Source organism: Pseudopodoces humilis, chromosome 26, assembly GCF_049639895.1.
Source record: "Pseudopodoces humilis isolate 2021_Gansu_Grassland_sample_001 chromosome 26, ASM4963989v1, whole genome shotgun sequence".
NCBI classification, from domain to species: Eukaryota; Metazoa; Chordata; class Aves; order Passeriformes; family Paridae; genus Pseudopodoces; species Pseudopodoces humilis.
In genome coordinates, this window is record NC_142225.1 from 6,458,449 (window position 1) to 6,474,793 (window position 16,345).

The 16,345-nt window shown below is 57.7% G+C and overlaps 2 protein-coding genes across 7 annotated transcripts; one reads left to right on the plus strand and one right to left on the minus strand.

Moving 5' to 3' along the window:
• The first annotated feature begins 295 nt into the window (after positions 1 to 295).
• Positions 296 to 6,993, plus strand: MOV10 (Mov10 RNA helicase). 3 transcript variants are annotated; one of them, XM_005529393.3, is made up of 22 exons: positions 296 to 751; positions 1,388 to 1,481; positions 1,577 to 1,710; positions 1,790 to 2,028; positions 2,111 to 2,351; positions 2,540 to 2,662; positions 2,753 to 2,906; positions 2,992 to 3,146; positions 3,267 to 3,443; positions 3,520 to 3,667; positions 3,758 to 3,919; positions 4,014 to 4,117; positions 4,349 to 4,446; positions 4,527 to 4,646; positions 4,735 to 4,837; positions 5,021 to 5,144; positions 5,224 to 5,415; positions 5,556 to 5,630; positions 5,722 to 5,847; positions 6,012 to 6,100; positions 6,227 to 6,348; positions 6,484 to 6,993. In XM_005529393.3, exons 1-21 carry the CDS (start codon positions 618 to 620, stop codon positions 6,339 to 6,341), a joined length of 2,907 nt encoding a protein of 968 aa, XP_005529450.2. In that variant the 5' UTR covers positions 296 to 617; the 3' UTR covers positions 6,342 to 6,348; positions 6,484 to 6,993. The 3 variants fall into 3 exon arrangements, with proteins under 3 accessions (XP_005529450.2, XP_014113571.2, XP_014113570.2); XM_014258096.2 differs by having other exon boundaries at positions 6,508 to 6,993; XM_014258095.2 differs by having other exon boundaries at positions 6,543 to 6,993.
• A 339-nt stretch (positions 6,994 to 7,332) lies between these two features.
• On the minus strand, positions 7,333 to 16,262 carry RHOC (ras homolog family member C). 4 transcript variants are annotated; one of them, XM_088067028.1, is made up of 7 exons: positions 16,131 to 16,262; positions 14,842 to 14,914; positions 14,649 to 14,745; positions 9,046 to 9,203; positions 8,686 to 8,806; positions 8,256 to 8,386; positions 7,333 to 8,120 (listed from the first exon to the last, which is right to left on the minus strand). In XM_088067028.1, the coding sequence occupies exons 3-7, from the start codon at positions 14,668 to 14,670 to the stop codon at positions 7,947 to 7,949; spliced, it is 606 nt and encodes a 201-aa protein (XP_087923154.1). In that variant the 5' UTR covers positions 14,671 to 14,745; positions 14,842 to 14,914; positions 16,131 to 16,262; the 3' UTR covers positions 7,333 to 7,946. The 4 variants fall into 4 exon arrangements, with proteins under 4 accessions (XP_087923154.1, XP_014113651.1, XP_014113653.1 ...); XM_014258176.2 differs by adding an exon at positions 14,237 to 14,331 and having other exon boundaries at positions 14,649 to 14,914; XM_014258178.2 differs by lacking the exon at positions 14,649 to 14,745.
• Positions 16,263 to 16,345: the final 83 nt, after the last annotated feature.

Below are 16,345 nucleotides of genomic sequence, written 5' to 3' on the forward strand. Positions count from 1 at the left end.
TCCTGGTTGTGTCCTACACAAGACAAAGCAGGGCTTTTTGGAGGTTTGCACAGTGCTGTGTGAGGAGCTACTCAAGGACAGTTTGTTAAGAGGGTTGTTCCTGCGGCAGCACCCAGGGAGATGAAAGGTTGTGTGGGCCTAAGGTGCTGTGGGCTGCGGCCCTGGACCCATCCAGGAAATCGCTGCAGCAATTCCAGGAATGTGAAGCTGAAGTAGGGCCCAAGATAAGACTGCACACAGCACAGCTTTTATCTGCCTCAAGGCTAGCCTTCTCGAGCTCCTTGGCTACGCTGGAAGCAGTTCACTGCCAGGGTTCCAGCCTTAAGAGCATTTCTATCTCTTTGTCCTTCTCCAAATCTTTAGCTAATCATCCTTTAGGCGGACTCGTTCCCTTCCTGCCTCCTGGCCCTTCTCCCCCACCAGCCTTCTCTACAGCAGGCTCTGCTGTCCGGCTGCCAGCTCCTCGATCCGGGTAGGCAGGCCTGCACTGCTCAGCCCCTTTCGCTTTCGTTTCTCCCTGTGCCGCCAGCCCAGCCCAGCCCAGCCCAGCCCAGCACAGCCCGGATTAATCTGGCACTCCTCGACACGGCACCATCTCGGCTCAGCTGGGCTCAAGCATGCCGCGGTTCAGCATGGCAGAGGCCAGGCTTTGGGGATATCAGTTTGTGCAGTTCCTGCAGGACACGGGCCGGGAGCAGGTGAGCCTGCGGGAAACGCTGCGGACCATCTACACCCAGGAGTTCCGGGGCAGGTAAGAGCCCTCAGCCAGACCCGGGCAGCATCCCCAGTGCCGGGCCAGCAGCATCGCTGGGGTCCCCAAGCTCGTCTGTCTCACCAAAGCCCTGCTGGGATGATCCCCAGCTCCATGGGCCCCCAGCAGCTGCCAGGGGATGGCCTTGGACACCCACTGCCCACCATAGTCCCTCCCCCACCTCACCCTGCTGACACCAGTCGCTCTGGCCCTTGTGCAATATCACCACTGTTAATCATTGGGAAAGCCAGGGCTCGGTGCACTGGTGGGACTGGGAGGAGGAACATGGGGAGTCAGCGCTTCTGGGAGCACAGTGCCTGTGCCAGCTCAGCTCATGAGGGGACCGGCTGTCAGGGCCAGGCAGTGATGCAGTGAGACAGCTGGAACAGCTATGGCATAGCTGGAGCAACGGCACAGCATGGAATTGCTGGAGCAGCCAGCAGGGATGTAAGATTTGCACAGGCCAGTGGGAAGCCCAAGTCCTTCTTCCTCTCCTGGAGCAGAAGGAGCCTGCTGAGAACTCCCTCACTGCAGCCTCAGTGTCCTGCTTCATCTTCCTACGTGCCTCACCTCAGCTGCCCGTGCCTGTGGCAGCTGAGCCAGTCTCCCACACAAACCTCTCCCTTGTCTCCACAGGACTGATGCAAAGACACCCGGGTTTTCCTGCATCTTGTACGCACTGAAGACAGCCCATCAGGTTGAGGTGCGAGGGGAGGTGGTGAAATTCAAGGTGAGTTCATGCTGGGGCAGTGGCCACTAGGACTGGCTCCTCAGGAGCCCCCTGCAGGATCCCGGGGCCACGATGATTCCGGCTGCTCCTTGCAGGTGAAGAGGTGTGTGGTGGTGGCAGACCAGTACCGGAGACCCAGAATGAATGCGCAGACATCCATGTCCAAGTCTGCCTCAGGACAGCAGCTCAGCTCCACTCCACAAATGCCCCCAATCTATGGCAAGCAGTGGTAGGATCGGCAGCACCCCTTAGCACAGCCCCTGGCTCCCTCACCCCGCCTGGGAAAGCCTGACCCTCCCTCCCCACAGGGCTGAGCTCATTCGTGGGAAGCACGGGGTAGAGATCACCTCAGACTGTGACCAGGGCAATGGGAATATTCGCTTCCCAGTGGTGCCGGGTGAGCCCCGGACAGTCACTGTCCTGGTGCACAACTGTGGGACGGAGGTGGTGACACTGCAGCGCTTCCAGTCACGCCAGCAGTCCCAGGAGCTCTCCTTCACCGACGAGCAAGGGGCAGTGCAGGGCCAGTCCCTGCTGTTACACCCAGGTAGGGTCCCATCCCACGCCCTGCCCCTTGCCCTGCCTGGCAGAGAGGATGCAGGACCCCATCTCACCTCTTCACCCCGCAGGTGCCACATACCCCATCCAGGTGCGGTGCCTCACCACCTGCAATGGGCACTTCAACGCTGTGGTGTTCTTCGAGTTCACCAAGGAGCCAGACCAGCCCTTCAGCATCTCACGCTACATTGCTGCCATCGCCGAGAGCCAGCTAGCCAAGGAGCTGGGACCCTCGGCACCTTTCCAGCCTTACGAGGCCAGCCTCCAGCGCTTTGTCACAGTCATCACTGAGGATGGCATCCCCCCCGACAGGTATGTGGTGAAGTCACCCGCTGCTATCCTGAGCAGAAGGACCCAGCCTGTTCTCCAGCTGGGACAAGGTTCAGCTCCTTGACTGTCTGGCACCACAGGACAGTTCTTCAGCCCTGTGCAGTGGCTGGTGACAGTTGGGTTGGGGACAATTTTGTAGTCCCTGCAGCACTGCTGTCCCCTCTACCCAGCTCCCTGAAAAACAAACTGGAGAGGGAAATCCCTCTGGGTACCTACCAGTACCCAAAGAGCCTCAAGGACACGATTCTGCTTGGACCCAACACCAGTGCCAGCTCCAGCTGGGCTGCCATGCGGTGAGTGCCGAGGGCTGAGAGCAATGCTGAGGTGTTCCTTGAGTGCCAAGCTATCCCTGGGACACTGACACAGCTGCTGCCCTTCCACAGCTTGCTGCTGGAAGCACCTCTGCAGGCTGAGAACTACCAACAGAAATTCCAGCTGCTGCTGCACCTGGAGGAGATCCAGATGGAGGTGGATATCCGGCGCTACGACATGCAGGATGTGACCATGGTGCAGGAGAGGGCTCTGCTGGTTCTCAATGTGCGTAGGGGGTGAGGGATGAGGGGTGCTGGCACAACACTGGCACTCCCAGAGTGCCTGGCATCACACTGGCCCTTTGGCACAGGTGCCTGGCGTGGCTGAGAACCGCCCATCCCTGCTGAGAGGGGACCACCTCTTTGCCCACCTGAGCAGCGAGCGGGACCACTCCCCACTCGTCCAGTACAAGGGCTACGTGCACAGCGTGGAACTGGAGAAGGTCAGGCTGGGCTTCTCCTCCAAGTGAGTGATGTCTGGTCCCAGCAGCCTTTCTCAGAGATGCCAAAGGCCAGGAGCGGGTTGGAAAGGGCCAGAAGGACATGGAAGAGTGCCTCGTGCTCTGCTCACACCATTCCTTCCCAGGCTGCAGAAGAAGTTTGTGAACAACCTGAAGTTCGATGTGACCTTCACCTTCAACCGGCTGCCACTGCAGGTCCAGCATCGGGCTGCAGTCCTGGCCGTGCGCCGTGGCTTGTTCAGCCTCCTCTTCCCCTCTGCCTCCTGCCACAAGTCCCTCTTCCCAGGCCCCTTCCAGCCCCGGTGAGTCCCCAGCTGTGCAGGGTGGGAGGGTCTGAGGGACGGAGGTGATGGCGCTCCAGCAGCTCTGCTCCCACAGGTGGTTTAACCGCAAGCTGGAGACCAACGAGGAGCAGTGCAAAGCCGTGACCCACATTGTGACAGGGATGTCCCGGCCAGCCCCGTACCTCATCTTTGGCCCCCCTGGCACTGGCAAGACGGTCACTATGGTAGAGGCCATCAAGCAGGTGAGTGGTAGGTGCCCAAATCCAACCCTGAGCACTGCTTCCCACTCTTGTGGATGGGGCTCAATGCTGTCGCCTCCTCCTCCCACCCAGGTGTGGACTTGCTTCAAGGACGCCCGTATCTTGGCCTGTGCCCCCTCCAACAGTGCCACAGACCTGCTGTGCCAGTGCCTCATCAAGGACATTGCCCCTGAGAATGTCTACAGGCTCATCGCCAGCTCCAGGAGCCCCAGGGAAGTACCCACCGATATCATGGTAGGTCCCTGCCCCTGCACCCTGAAATCCTGACAGCACACCTGGGCTGGCATCCCCCGGGACAGCGGGACCTCATCCAATGCCTGTGCTCCAGCCCTGCTGCAACTGGGATGATGAGCAGAGCAGCTACGTGTACCCAAGCAAGGAGAGCCTGAGGCAGTACCGGATTATCATCACCACACTGGTGACAGCAGGAAGGTCAGAGGAGCTGGGATTGTCCCCAGCATCTGTGGCAGGTGGACCCAGGGCTGCCTTGCAGCCAGGCTGTGAAGACAGTCCCTCTGGGATTCAGCAGGGAGGGCTTGGACGAGGGCAGGCAACAGGGGGTGAAATCCCTCCTCTGTGGGAGAATGAGGATGAAGGGTAGGAAAAAAAGGATGGCCAGGTGGGACAGGATGCTGAGACACCCTCATTCCATCTCTCCTCCAGGCTGGTGTCAGCCAACTTCCCCCCTGGGTTTTTCTCCCACGTCTTCATTGATGAGTGTGGCCACGCGGTAGAGCCGGAGAGCCTGGTTGCCATTGCGGGTGAGTGCTGTCCCAAGGACCAGCATCTCTGGCATGGCCTGGGGTCCTTCCATCCCCCACTGAGCTCTCCCTGTTCCCAGGACTCCTGGCTCCCATGGATCAGGAGACCAACCCCAATGGGGGGCAGCTGGTGCTGGCAGGAGACCCCAAGCAGCTGGGCCCTGTCCTGACCTCACCACTGGCTATCCAGCATGGTTTGGGTGAGTAGGGAGGGGGCTGGGAGTGCTGCAGGTACCCCACAGGGGCTCAGTGGCCTTGTGGGGAGCCACAGGATATCACTGGGCACAGGCACCTCACTGCTGGAGAGGCTGATGCTGCACAATCCCCTGTACAAGAAGTCGAGTGGAGGATACAATCCACAGTTCATCACTAAGCTGCTCTGGAACTACAGGTGGGGACAGGGACGGTGCAGGGAGGGATTGAGCCAGGCAGGGATTGGCATCTCCAGGATCCGTCCCCCAGAGCCTCTTCATGCCCCAGCTGGTGTGGGAGGTGGGAGTGCACCTGCTGTCCTGGGTGCACAGTGCCTGAGGGGGTTCTGGACCCACCCTGGGCACTGTCCTGCCTCTGCCAGGTCCCACGAGGCCATTCTCAGGATCCCAAATGAGCTCTTCTATGAGAACGAGCTGAAGGTGTGCGAGAGCGACAGGCTTGACGTCCAGAATCTGTATTGTACCTGGGAGGAGCTTCCCAAAAAAGTGAGGGGCGCAGAAGGGACTGACCCAGGGGGATCCCTGAGGCACAGGCAGAGCAGAGCCAAATGTTCTCCGTCCCCAGGGCTTCCCCATCATCTTCCATGGGGTTTGCGGGGAAGACCAGAGAGAGGCCAAAAGCCCCTCATTCTTCAACACGGCTGAAATTGAAGTCCTGGTCCACTACCTCAAGAAGCTGCTGCAGAGCCAGGGCAAGGGAAGCTGCCCCTCCGTGTCCCCCAAGGAAATCGGCATCATTTCTCCCTACAGGAAGCAGGTGAGGGACACAGCTCTGCGGGCAGGACATAGGCAGAGGCCTCCCCAAGGGACAGGGAACACTGGGATGGGTGGGCAGCCCCAGGGCTGGCACGAGGACGGTCCTGTGGGGGCTGGATTTTGTCACATGCCTCCACTCAGGTAGAGAAGATCCGGAAAGCCATCACATCCCTGGATCCCGATCTGCAGAAGCTGCCGGACATCAGGCAATTGAAGGTATGTCCTGGGCATGGAGGAGAGAGGAGCATGCCCTGCCAGCCCCAGCCCAGGGGTGCTCCTGGCCCCTCACCTGCTGTCCCTGTCCCAGGTGGGCTCTGTGGAAGAGTTCCAGGGCCAGGAGCGGCACGTGATCCTCATCTCCACCGTGCGCAGCTGCAGCACGTACCTCCAGTTCGACCAGACCTTCAGGCTGGGCTTCCTCAAGAACCCCAAGGTACTGCCTTGCCCCAGGCAGACCCTTCTTCCTTGGCATCCCCTTCTCCCCTCTGGTTCTCATAGGCAGGTAGAGCGTGCTCAGAGCTGCCTGCACCCAGATGGGGCTGCGAGACGATGAGAGGTGTTGCAGCCAGGTAAAGCCCTCTTGCTTGTCCTCTTCAGAGGCTTAATGTGGCCATCACCAGGGCCAAGGCTCTGCTGATCGTGGTGGGTAATCCGATCGTGCTCAGCAAGGACCCCCACTGGCACAGGTGAGCTGCTCCTGGCCCCTGGCACAGACAGTGCTCACCAGCTCCTGCCCTTCCTTGCTGCTGGTGCCTGGCCATGCCCGCAGCACGGAGCCGCGAGCCCACGCTGCCCTGCCTCTGCACCTGCAGGTTCCTCAGGTACTGCAAGGAAGAAGGAGGCTACACAGGATACCCCTACGAGCCTGAGAGCACAGCTGAGGATAGAATCACCGACAACCTCCACATGCTGCAGCTCAGTGCTTAGTCACCAGGTGAGCAGAGCTGGGCGCTGCCAGTGGGGCCCCAACAGCATCCTGGGGCAGCAGCATGGCCAGAGTTCCAGCTGGGGCACTGGGAGGCTTCTCCTGCCCCAAATGCAACAGGGCTTACAAGAGGTTTTTGCTTAGGGCTTGCATGTCTCCATCTTGAAGTCAGGGGCCAGCTCTGCCATGAGGTTTCTCTGCAGAAAACGCACCAGTGAAGGGAGGAGAAGCCCCCTGAAGCTCCATCCCCCTCAGCCTGTCCCTGGCCTGCAGCAGCTCCTGCTCTTTCTGTCTCAGTCTCAGGGTGCTCCACGCACCCCTGAGGAGATGGGACTGAACCCTCCGGACCAGAAGGTGTTGCCAAGCTTTGCTGCCAGCCACGAAGCCCACACCAGCATCAGACTGGGACAAGTCTCCATTTTAATCATGTTTGTGGCAGAAAAATTCTCTGACTAGTCTCACCATTCAGTGAAAGGCTTAAGCCTGGAGACTCTGGCCTCCAAAGAGCATCACTGGGTACACAGCTGCTGTGATGGGTGACTGGGGACGGCAGGGACCTGGCCTGGGACAGGCTGGCTCAGCTCTCCACTGGGCCTGGCCTTAGGCTGTGCAGGCACTCTATTTCCCTGGAATAAATGTTTAGAGAAAAACAGAGTATTGTTGAGTCCTAGGTGAGCCTTGCTTACACAGACAGGGCTTCAGAGCAGCATCAGGCTCACTGCAGCCCTGCCCTGCTCCAGATGCAGGATGGCTCCAGCAGTGCTGGCAATGCCCATCAGCAGGGACTGGGTACAGCTGGGAAGCTCCTGCCTGGCCCTTCCCATGTAAACTGCTTCCTGGCTCTTTGGCAAGCTCAGGGTACTGAGCCCTGATCCTCCACCAGCAGCTGAAGCAAGAGGGGCTGGGGGCAGGCAAATCCTCACCCTGCAGCACAAGGAGCCTGGAGCAGCGAGGGGCACAAAGGAGAGCCAGAAGAACACCACACAAGCAAAGTTACCATTACTAAAATACTGGTTTGCATTTATTCTCCCAGTTATGCAGCTCTGTTTACTGCTGCCAAGTCCACGACCGAGGCAGACTCGAAGGCGATACCGGCAGAGCTGGGCACACGTCCCGGGAGCAGAGCTCCTGGCAGCAGCTGAGCCCAGCACTGCTCACAGCCAGGGCTAAAGCTGCCCAGGCGAGTCTGTAACGCTGCTGTGTGCTGCCTGCACAGCCAAGGAGAGCAGGCAAAGCACACCAAGGGCCTGGCACAGCCCACACGGGAGCTGTGGCTGGCACCTCCTGCTTCTGTGGCACCCGCCCCGAGCTGGGGAAGGAGAGCAACACCACAGCAATGCCCGTGGGAAAGGCAAAACCAGGGAGCTCAGCACAAACCAGGGCAACACGGGGAGCGACAAACGCCCAGCCCATGGAGAACAGCAGGTTCTGAAGGCACTGGCCCCTCCTGGCCCCGGAATGTCACAGGGACACCCTGCGGGCGTGGGTGGCAGCTCTGGTGCAAAGGGTTCAGGGCACGTAGTGGCACCACGAGGTGCTGCGTGGGCTGTCTGCCAGCACCCCCTCCCCGGGCAGGGCAGCCCGGTGCCGGTGCCAGCTGGGGCCGCTCACAGCAGCGGGCAGCCTCTGCGCTTCTTGTTCTTCCGGACCTGCAGGCCAGCACGGGTGGCCATCTCGAACACCTCCCGCACCCCTTCCTTCGTCTTGGCCGAGCACTCAAGGTAGCCAAAGGCATTGATCCTGTTGGCCATGTCCCTCCCCTCCTCCGGCTTCACCGGCTCCTAGGAAGCAGTAAAAACAGCGTTTGGAAACATTGCCGACAACAGCAACTGCCCTTGGGGCATCCAGCCCCTCCCGACGGGATCTGGTGTGGGCAGAGGTGCCTTGCTGGCTGGGGGACCCAGGACTGTCCTCACCTGCTTCATCTTGGCCAGCTCCCGCCGCGTGTGCTCGTCGTTCCGCAGGTCCTTCTTGTTCCCCACCAGGATGATGGGCACATTGGGGCAGAAGTGCTTCACCTCTGGCGTCCACTTCTCAGGGATGTTCTCTACAACAAGCACACGTGGAATCGTATGAGCTGAAGGGCTGCTACCCCACAGCCTCCTCACAGAAACCAGCCCCAAGCTTTTCCTGTTGGAGCTCCCTCACAGCATCCTCCTCTCCCACCACCTCTGCCCAGTCAGCAAGTTCCCAGCATTTCCTCAAGCGCACACGAAGTCAGGGGATGAAGGGAAGGCTCTGGCATCCTCAGGGGGCAGCACAGGGGCTTCCCAGACCCCAGGGGGTTCAGTAGCAGCACCAAGCCCTGTGGGAGCCCCAGGTCCCCCCTCAACCCCCGGTCCCTACCGAGGCTGTCCGGGCTGTCGATGGAAAAGCACATGAGGATCACGTCTGTGTCTGGGTATGAGAGGGGCCGCAGCCTGTCATAGTCCTCCTGTCCTGCTGTGTCCCACAGGGCCAGCTCAACCTGAGAAGGGAGAAGGACATGGCTCAGTGGCTCTGCAGGCCAGGAGTGACAGATTTATCTTCCTCAGGTATAGTTGTGCTCTTCCTCAAAGCGGGGCAGATTCAGTGTGACCTGGAAAAGCGGGAGCCGTGGGGCTGCAGGGGCCTCCGAGCACACAGAGCAATCCTAGACCAGCACTGGGCAGTGGCACTGCCAGCACAGACACACAGCAAGGGGCTGGGAATGGCAGTGGCCCTTACCTGCTTCCCATCCACCTCGATGTCAGCAATGTAGTTCTCAAACACGGTGGGCACGTACACCTCGGGGAACTGGTCCTTGCTGAACACGATCAGCAGACACGTCTTTCCGCAGGCACCGTCTCCCACGATCACCAGCTTCTTCCTGATGGCTGCCATCGCTGTGGGGACACGAGCAGGTGAGCAGGACAGCTCCTGGGCCCCCAAATTCCCGTGCACAGCAGCCTGGGGGATAGCAGACACGAGCACCTGGGGCACATCCTGCTGTGAGTAGCCATAGACAGGACAAAGGCTCCCCCAGCCCTTTGCCAGACACCCTCCAGCTACCACAAACACCAGTTCATGGGCACCACAAGAACTGGCCCGACTGGAACCTTTTACACCCAGCACTGCTACTGTGGCTGGGAGAACTGTCCCAGATGTGGGTAGTGCTGGTGGTCACACGCAGGGACCTCATGGGAGTGCCTTCCCCAGATATCCAACTCTCCCTGGCTTTGCTGTGCTATCACCCAGGTAACCAGGACTTTAGACAACCTCAGTTTATTTAAAATAAACACATGCACATGCTGGGTTTATTTTAAATTATAAATTCTTCAGGGCAAACTGTGCTCCGGGTTTCACCGCAGCACGCTCTCCAGACCCCAAATAATCTGATCAGCAGCTGGAACACGTCAAGCCAAGCTCTTGGGGGTCTGGGCAAGCAGGACCTCTGTGACTGGCACCTGGCACCTGGTTGGCCCCATCCCAGCCTGTCTGAAAAAGGAGCCTTTGCCACAGAACCAAGAGAGCCAACGCTGGCAGTGGCAGCGGGAGAAGCTGCCAGTCATCACTCGGCAAACAGAGCTGAAAGCCCACAACTAAAGCAGGGAGGCTTTCTGCCCCAGGGGAAAAGGATGCAGTTCTGCAAGGAAAACTATGCCTTTGCATCCCTCACTTTCAAAAGGGGTTTATAGCTGTGCCTGGGAACTGGCCAGGACAATGCTACAAAATGCCTGGCACAGCATCTGAATGAGGCATGAGAAAATCAGCCAGAGTGGGATCACATTCCTCCCCAACCTTGTGACCAAAATCTCTTTCCCATCCCCAGAGTCCCAGTCCAAAGAGCCTGACCCACTCCTTACGTGCCTTCAGCACATCACCAGCTCCCTGTCCCTGCAGAGATCCTGGGAATGATGCAGGCTGACATATCAGGCTTTGATCCCTGAAAATTCACACTGCTCTGGGGGAAATTACAGGTGACCAAGAAACCTCTGTGAAGGCAGGGATGTTCCATGCTTTCCCTCTCAGCCCCATCCCTCTCCAAAGCCAGTGCCCAGGCAGCAGGATGGGAAGGAGCCACTCACGCTGGGAGCCTGGGGAAGGGTCACAGGAAATAACCTTGTGGGGAGAACACACACATCAATCTTGACACACTGAGCTGTGAGCAGTGGGAGTGGATCATGCTGGAATCACTCCAGGATTACTGGGATCACCTTGGGAAGGCCAGAATATCACAAGTCTGGCCTTTTGCCAGGGCACTTATACTGAGCCTTAACAAAAGCCAGGAATCTGTCCCTGCCCCAGTGATCCCAGCACAGGGTGAGTCCTGTGCCAACAGAAAAGGGAGGAAAAGGGTAAAACAGGAGTCTGGCTGCCTCCTAATTAGCTGCAAGGGAAGGATTAAGAAATGAGCCTGAATGGCTGATTCACATTCCAAAGGCAGGCTGCAGACCTACTTGTCTCATCGACGTGCCTGGCACGGCACCCCTGTCACACAAACCCCGCAGACGTTTCACAAATCAAACTGCACAATGGTTTGGGCAAAAGAGAGGGAGTTTTCACCCATCCCCAGACCAGACCCTGCTTAGTCATGGATCTTTGTAGGGTCCAAGCATTTTGGTTCACAAGCTGAGGCAGGAATGGTTCATGGCTGCTGAGTGCTCTGGAGCTGTTAATAAAAATAGAAAGCTGACACTTGTAAGGTGAGAAGAGTGACAATCAAGGGCTGCATCCGGGAGGATGTGAAGCTCCTCAGCTGAGATCCTTGGTGTCAGGCACGCATCCCAGTGGAGCAGCATGTCTACACGAAGGTGAGCACATTTGTGCAACACTGAAGTCAGAGAAAAAAAAAAAAAAGTACTCCAAAGGGTCCCTTTTAGGGATCAGGGGCACTTTTTAGTGAGGCAAGTGCTGAGCATGGAGTGGGAAAAAGCTGCTGTCCCTCTTCCTCATGTCCTGCTGCTCCTGCCTGTCCCAGCTGGGCCAGGCAAACCCACAGTGCCACAGAATCGTTAAGGCTGGAAAAGACCTCCAAGATGCACAAGTCCAACCCTTGTTGCAAACCATCCTTCTTGTCTGACCAAAGGCTCGTCCCCGCTCCAGCAGCACGTCCACAGCACAGAAAAAGGAGGGCTTAGGGAGAAAAAAGTCTGTTTACTTGGACACAAAGCTTCATTGCCCACAGCAAAACATGATACACCTTGTGATTCCGTATCTCCAAGAAGAAAGGCAGTTTGGGCCGTGCCAATATCTAACCCACAGCACCACATAGATGAGAACATCTGCATTGTAAGGAGCAGCAGATACCCAAGGACACAAACACCCACCCCCAGATGGACACCAGGATCTGCTCACACCCAGCCTGCAGACATTGCTCCTGCCTACACACCACCCTGCCAGGGGGACAGCAGATGCCCCAGACCGAGCACAGAGCACCCCGAGCTCCTTCCCACGGCCTCCAATGTCCTCCCTGACCTGGGCTGGCTCCGGGCCCCAGCAGCTCCCAAGTCCAGCGTGATGCTGAGCGGTGACTCAGAGGGCAGAGGCACTGTCCCCACCCAAACTCTCAGCACAACTCATTCCATTACTCAGGAGAGCCATCCAGAAATAGCCCATTACTAATCCAGAGCTGGTGTGCAAAGGCGAGCAGGGCAAGGAGGCTGGAAGAGGTGTGAGCCTCAGGGGTCAGCTGGGTGCCCCCATCCATGCCCTGGACCCAGCAGCTGGCACAGCACCGATGCCAGCAGCTCTCTGTTCTAGGAGAGATGAGCTGCTTTGCCAGTGGATGCTCTGTTGCTCAGCAGGATGAGGCCAGTCCCTGGGATGAGGATTCTGAGGCAAAGGTCTTTGCACTGTCGCCAGATTCTGAGCAGATAATAAGTGGAAAACGTGAAGACAATTTCACGGAGACAAACAGGGCAATCCCAAGTACAAATGCTGAAGAATTAAGAGAGAGCAGTCCTGAGAGGAAGGACATGGGGGTGCTGGTGATAAAAAGCTCAATATGACGCAGTAGTGTTCACTGGCAGCCCAGAAATGCCCGGGTGTGCAGGGCTGAGCCCCCAGCGTGGGCAGCAGATGAGGGGAGGATTCCCTGCCCCACTCAGGTGAGACCCCACCTGCAGAGCTGCCTCCAGCCCTGGGGCTCCAGCACAGGGAAAACACAGAGCTGCTGCAGCAAGACCATGGAGCTGGAGTCCCTCCGCTCTGGAGCCAGCCTGGGAGACCTGGGGGTGTTCAACCTGGAGAAGAGAAGGCTCTGGGGAGACCTCAGAGCCCCTTCCAGAAGAAATATTTCCCTGAGAGGATGGTGAGGCCCTGGAAAAAGCTGCCCAGAGAAGCTGTGGCTGCCCCATCTTTGGAAGTGTCCAAGGCCAGGTTGGACAGAGCTTGGAGCAACCTGGGAGAGCAGAAGGTGTCCCTGCCCAGGGCAGGGGGTGGAACAAGATGAGCTTTAAGGTCCCTTCCAACCCAAACCATTTTGGGATTCTATGATAATCTGAAGACAGCTTTTCTACAACTGCCATCAGGCCAAATGATTAAAAGCACACAGCCATTCACAACAGACATGTAAATTGAGATTTAAACTCTGCCAAGTGCCAACCACCCAAAATTACAGCCAACACTGCCCAGCCCACGCTGGCAATCCAAACTGGCAGCTCTGGGGTGTGAGCAGCACTCACAGGGCCCTGCTGGAGATGCCTCCTGCTCATCCATGGAGATAACAAAAGGGAACAGCAACTGTGTGCCAGCACTTCCCACTGCCAACCCCCACAGGGCTCCCGTGCCCATCCCTGCACCTGCTGCTGCAGGCAGGCTGGGCCCACACAGGGCTGGCTGTGGGTTTAATCTGTGCCACCACTGCCAGCACCCGCCAAATCCTGAGCAGCCATTCCTTCAGCTCACCACAAAGCTGCAACATGACCCCCAATTGCTCTGTTCTACTTTCCAAGCAACTATTCTAAAGCTATCACCATAAAATCACCATAAAATCAGCCAGGCTCCAGGGCAGCCCTTGTGTTGCTGGTCTCTCCCAGCCTTGTGCCTCAAAATGTGAAGTTCCTGCTGAGCAGGACATGGGGAATTCCTCCAGCAGCAGGATGTGTCCATCATCCAGTGTCTGCTATGGGGACTCAGGAATAGCAGACAAAGATGTCAGTGCTTTGAAGGACTCCAACCAGGGGCAGGAATCTTTCAATGAACCTCCTTGGCCAGACTCAACTTCCTAGAGGTAACAGAGGGGTTTTGTTCCAAAGCAGAAATTCCCAAGCACTGCTGACGGCCCCACCCCAGTCAGACCAGTCACACCAGGGATCACAGCCCTGGCCAGAGGCGCAGCTCTGAGTCTGGGCAGGGCTGGGGGGGCAAAGAGCTGTGCTGGGAGCAGCCCCTTGGCAGGGACACTGCCCACAGGGATACCCCCAGTGCTGTGGGGCAGTTCCACTCCAGAAACAGTTTTAGCAGTTTGGACTTACTGGTACAATGACAAAGTAAGGAAACTTCCAAATTAAACCCCCCAGGAATGTCCACTGAGGGGAATTTCATTTGCTGACATACCTAAGCCATGGCCAAGGTAGTACAGGACAAGTGTCTCAGCCACTGTTGCAAGCACCGGAGGGACTCTTATTACAGAATCATGGAATCGTTAAGGCTGAATGGCAGAAAACATTTCCAAAAAGGGCTGGAAGCAAACAGCTGTGCTGAGGGGAAATACAAAGGGCAGGGCAGAGCTTGGGATTGCAGCAAAACCATCCAAGTGGCGCTGGCTTTGGCAAAGCAGCATCTGTAATTTCATGCTCATCCAGCCCCCAGGCTGGCCGAGCTGTGCAGTTTGTGCAGCACAGAGCAGCCCTCAGCCCTGGCCAGCAGCCCTCGCCAACACCCAGGGCTGACCCACGCCCACCCGCACCACCACTGCCCACTGCTCCCGGCTCACCTGCCATCCCTCTGCTGCCAGAAGCAAAGACCAAGGAAAATGTCTGTGTTTACCATTGAGAGCTGCCTGAAACCTTCCTCAGACCTCCAGACCTGCTATATCCAAATGACAAGTGATTGTCAAAGTAGGAGCTCAACCCAGTGCACAAGTTTAGACCTTTCCCATGTTTTTGGAGATATTTGTGCACAACCAGGCAGGCTGGGCTTAACACACACTCCAGTGGAAAAGGGCAACTTCCCAGACCTAGACCTGGAGCAAAGTGTCCAGGGTGGCTCGTTTTCATTGCTAAATCCCCCAAAAAACATCCACAAGCAAAACAGAGAAAGGGAATTGGAATAGAAGAATTTGAAAGCCTAAACAAAGGTCAAACCACAAGTGTTTGAGCATTGTGGGAAAAGCTGCCTGCCCTTACCTCCTTTTCCAAAGGACATCATGCCATGTTCTTATTTTACCTCCTGCAGTAGTGACAGCCTTCCTGCCTCACGGTAGCGCAAATGTCTTGTTGAAAGCTCCAAACAACATGGCACAATGTCAGCAGAGGCCTGTACTTGTGCAACGCCTGCCTGCCCCAGCGCCGATCAATATTTGCTAATACAATTCCTTACTTTTCATGTCAGTGCGTCTCTCCAGTGCAAACAGCAAGTCGGGAGGTGAGCCTGCTTAAACGCTCCTGATAACCTGTAGGAAGATAGTGACTTGGCTTATTTTCACTTACATATTTCCCTGGAGAAGCTGTAGCTGTCAGGAGCCTGGATGCAAGCAGAAGTCCATAAAATCTTATGCAGCGTCTACCTGAGCTGAGGAGGAGGAGCTGGACATAAACTGAAACTGTTTGGACACCAAAAGCACTTGGAAAAATAGAAACAAAATGCGACTGGTCCCCATGATACACAGCCAGCCAAACCACTGCCTCTAGTGTCCAGCTTCCCGACTGGAACACTTTCCCAGGGATATTAGCTTGAGGGGGCTCAGCCAAGCCCCTGCTCCCAGCCCACTCCACGCAGATGCAAGCCAGGGATCACAGTCCCGTTCTCCCGGGGGTGTTGGGAGGCTGGGGCTGGGTTTAGGGAGGTTGGCGGCCACTGAGAGACTTGGCTGCCAGACTGCTAGTGCTGGAAAAGGCCACGCAGTCATGCTTTTGGAATGCTCCCCTGCTCCTAAGACATTACACAATTATTTCCCCTCCCCGCAAACCCCCCTAATATAAATGTTTAAGAATGAGCTCAGCAGTAAAGAAAGGGAACTTTTTTCCTTTTTCTGAAGAAAACACAGAGCGGCCACTCCATAAGCAAGGCTGTACACGGGGACACTGCTGGAGCGGGGGCTGTGGGGATGGATGTGGGATGGGGCAGCAGCCCCCAGGCTCCCATCCCAGGTCAGACACTGCCTGGGAGTCCAGGCAACTTGGGACCCACAGCCCAAGGCCACCCTCAAGGGATGACAACCTGCATCAACTGAAGTGCAGCTGACCCACCCTCACCACACCCAGGGACCCCCACCCCAGGCACGTCCACCCCACCCTGTCCCGCTGCAGCCCACCAGCCCGGCTGGGCCACCCACCCTATGCCCCACTCCCCCACCCTTGCACTGACCCCACACCCCAGTAACCCCACCTTTGAGCCCATACCTGACCGGAACCAGTAATCCCACACCCCATTAGGAACCTAGATCTCAGTCCCTCCAAATCCGACAAGGAAACCCTGACCCCAGTTCCCCCAAGCCCCAGCAGTAACCACGAAGCCCTGTTTCTCCGGACTCCACCAGTAACTTAGACCCCACTACAACCACTAACCCAGACCTCAGTTCCCCCAGATCCCAGCTCTGGCCCCCCTCCCCACCAGTATCCCCCCTCCCCGGCTGTCCCCGCTCCGCTCGGCTCCCCCGGACCCCGCACCTCTCTCGGCCTCTGCCCCGTCCCGCTCCCTTCTCCAGCTCCGTCCCGGCCCCGCCGCGCGGCTCCGGGCACCGCCCCGAGCGGGGCCGTACCGTGATGGGCTGTACCGTGATGGGCTGTGCCGTGATGGGCTGTACCGTGATGGGCTGTACCGTGATGGGCTGTGCCGTGATGGGCTGTACCGAGCCGTGATGGGCTGTGCCGTGATGGGCTGT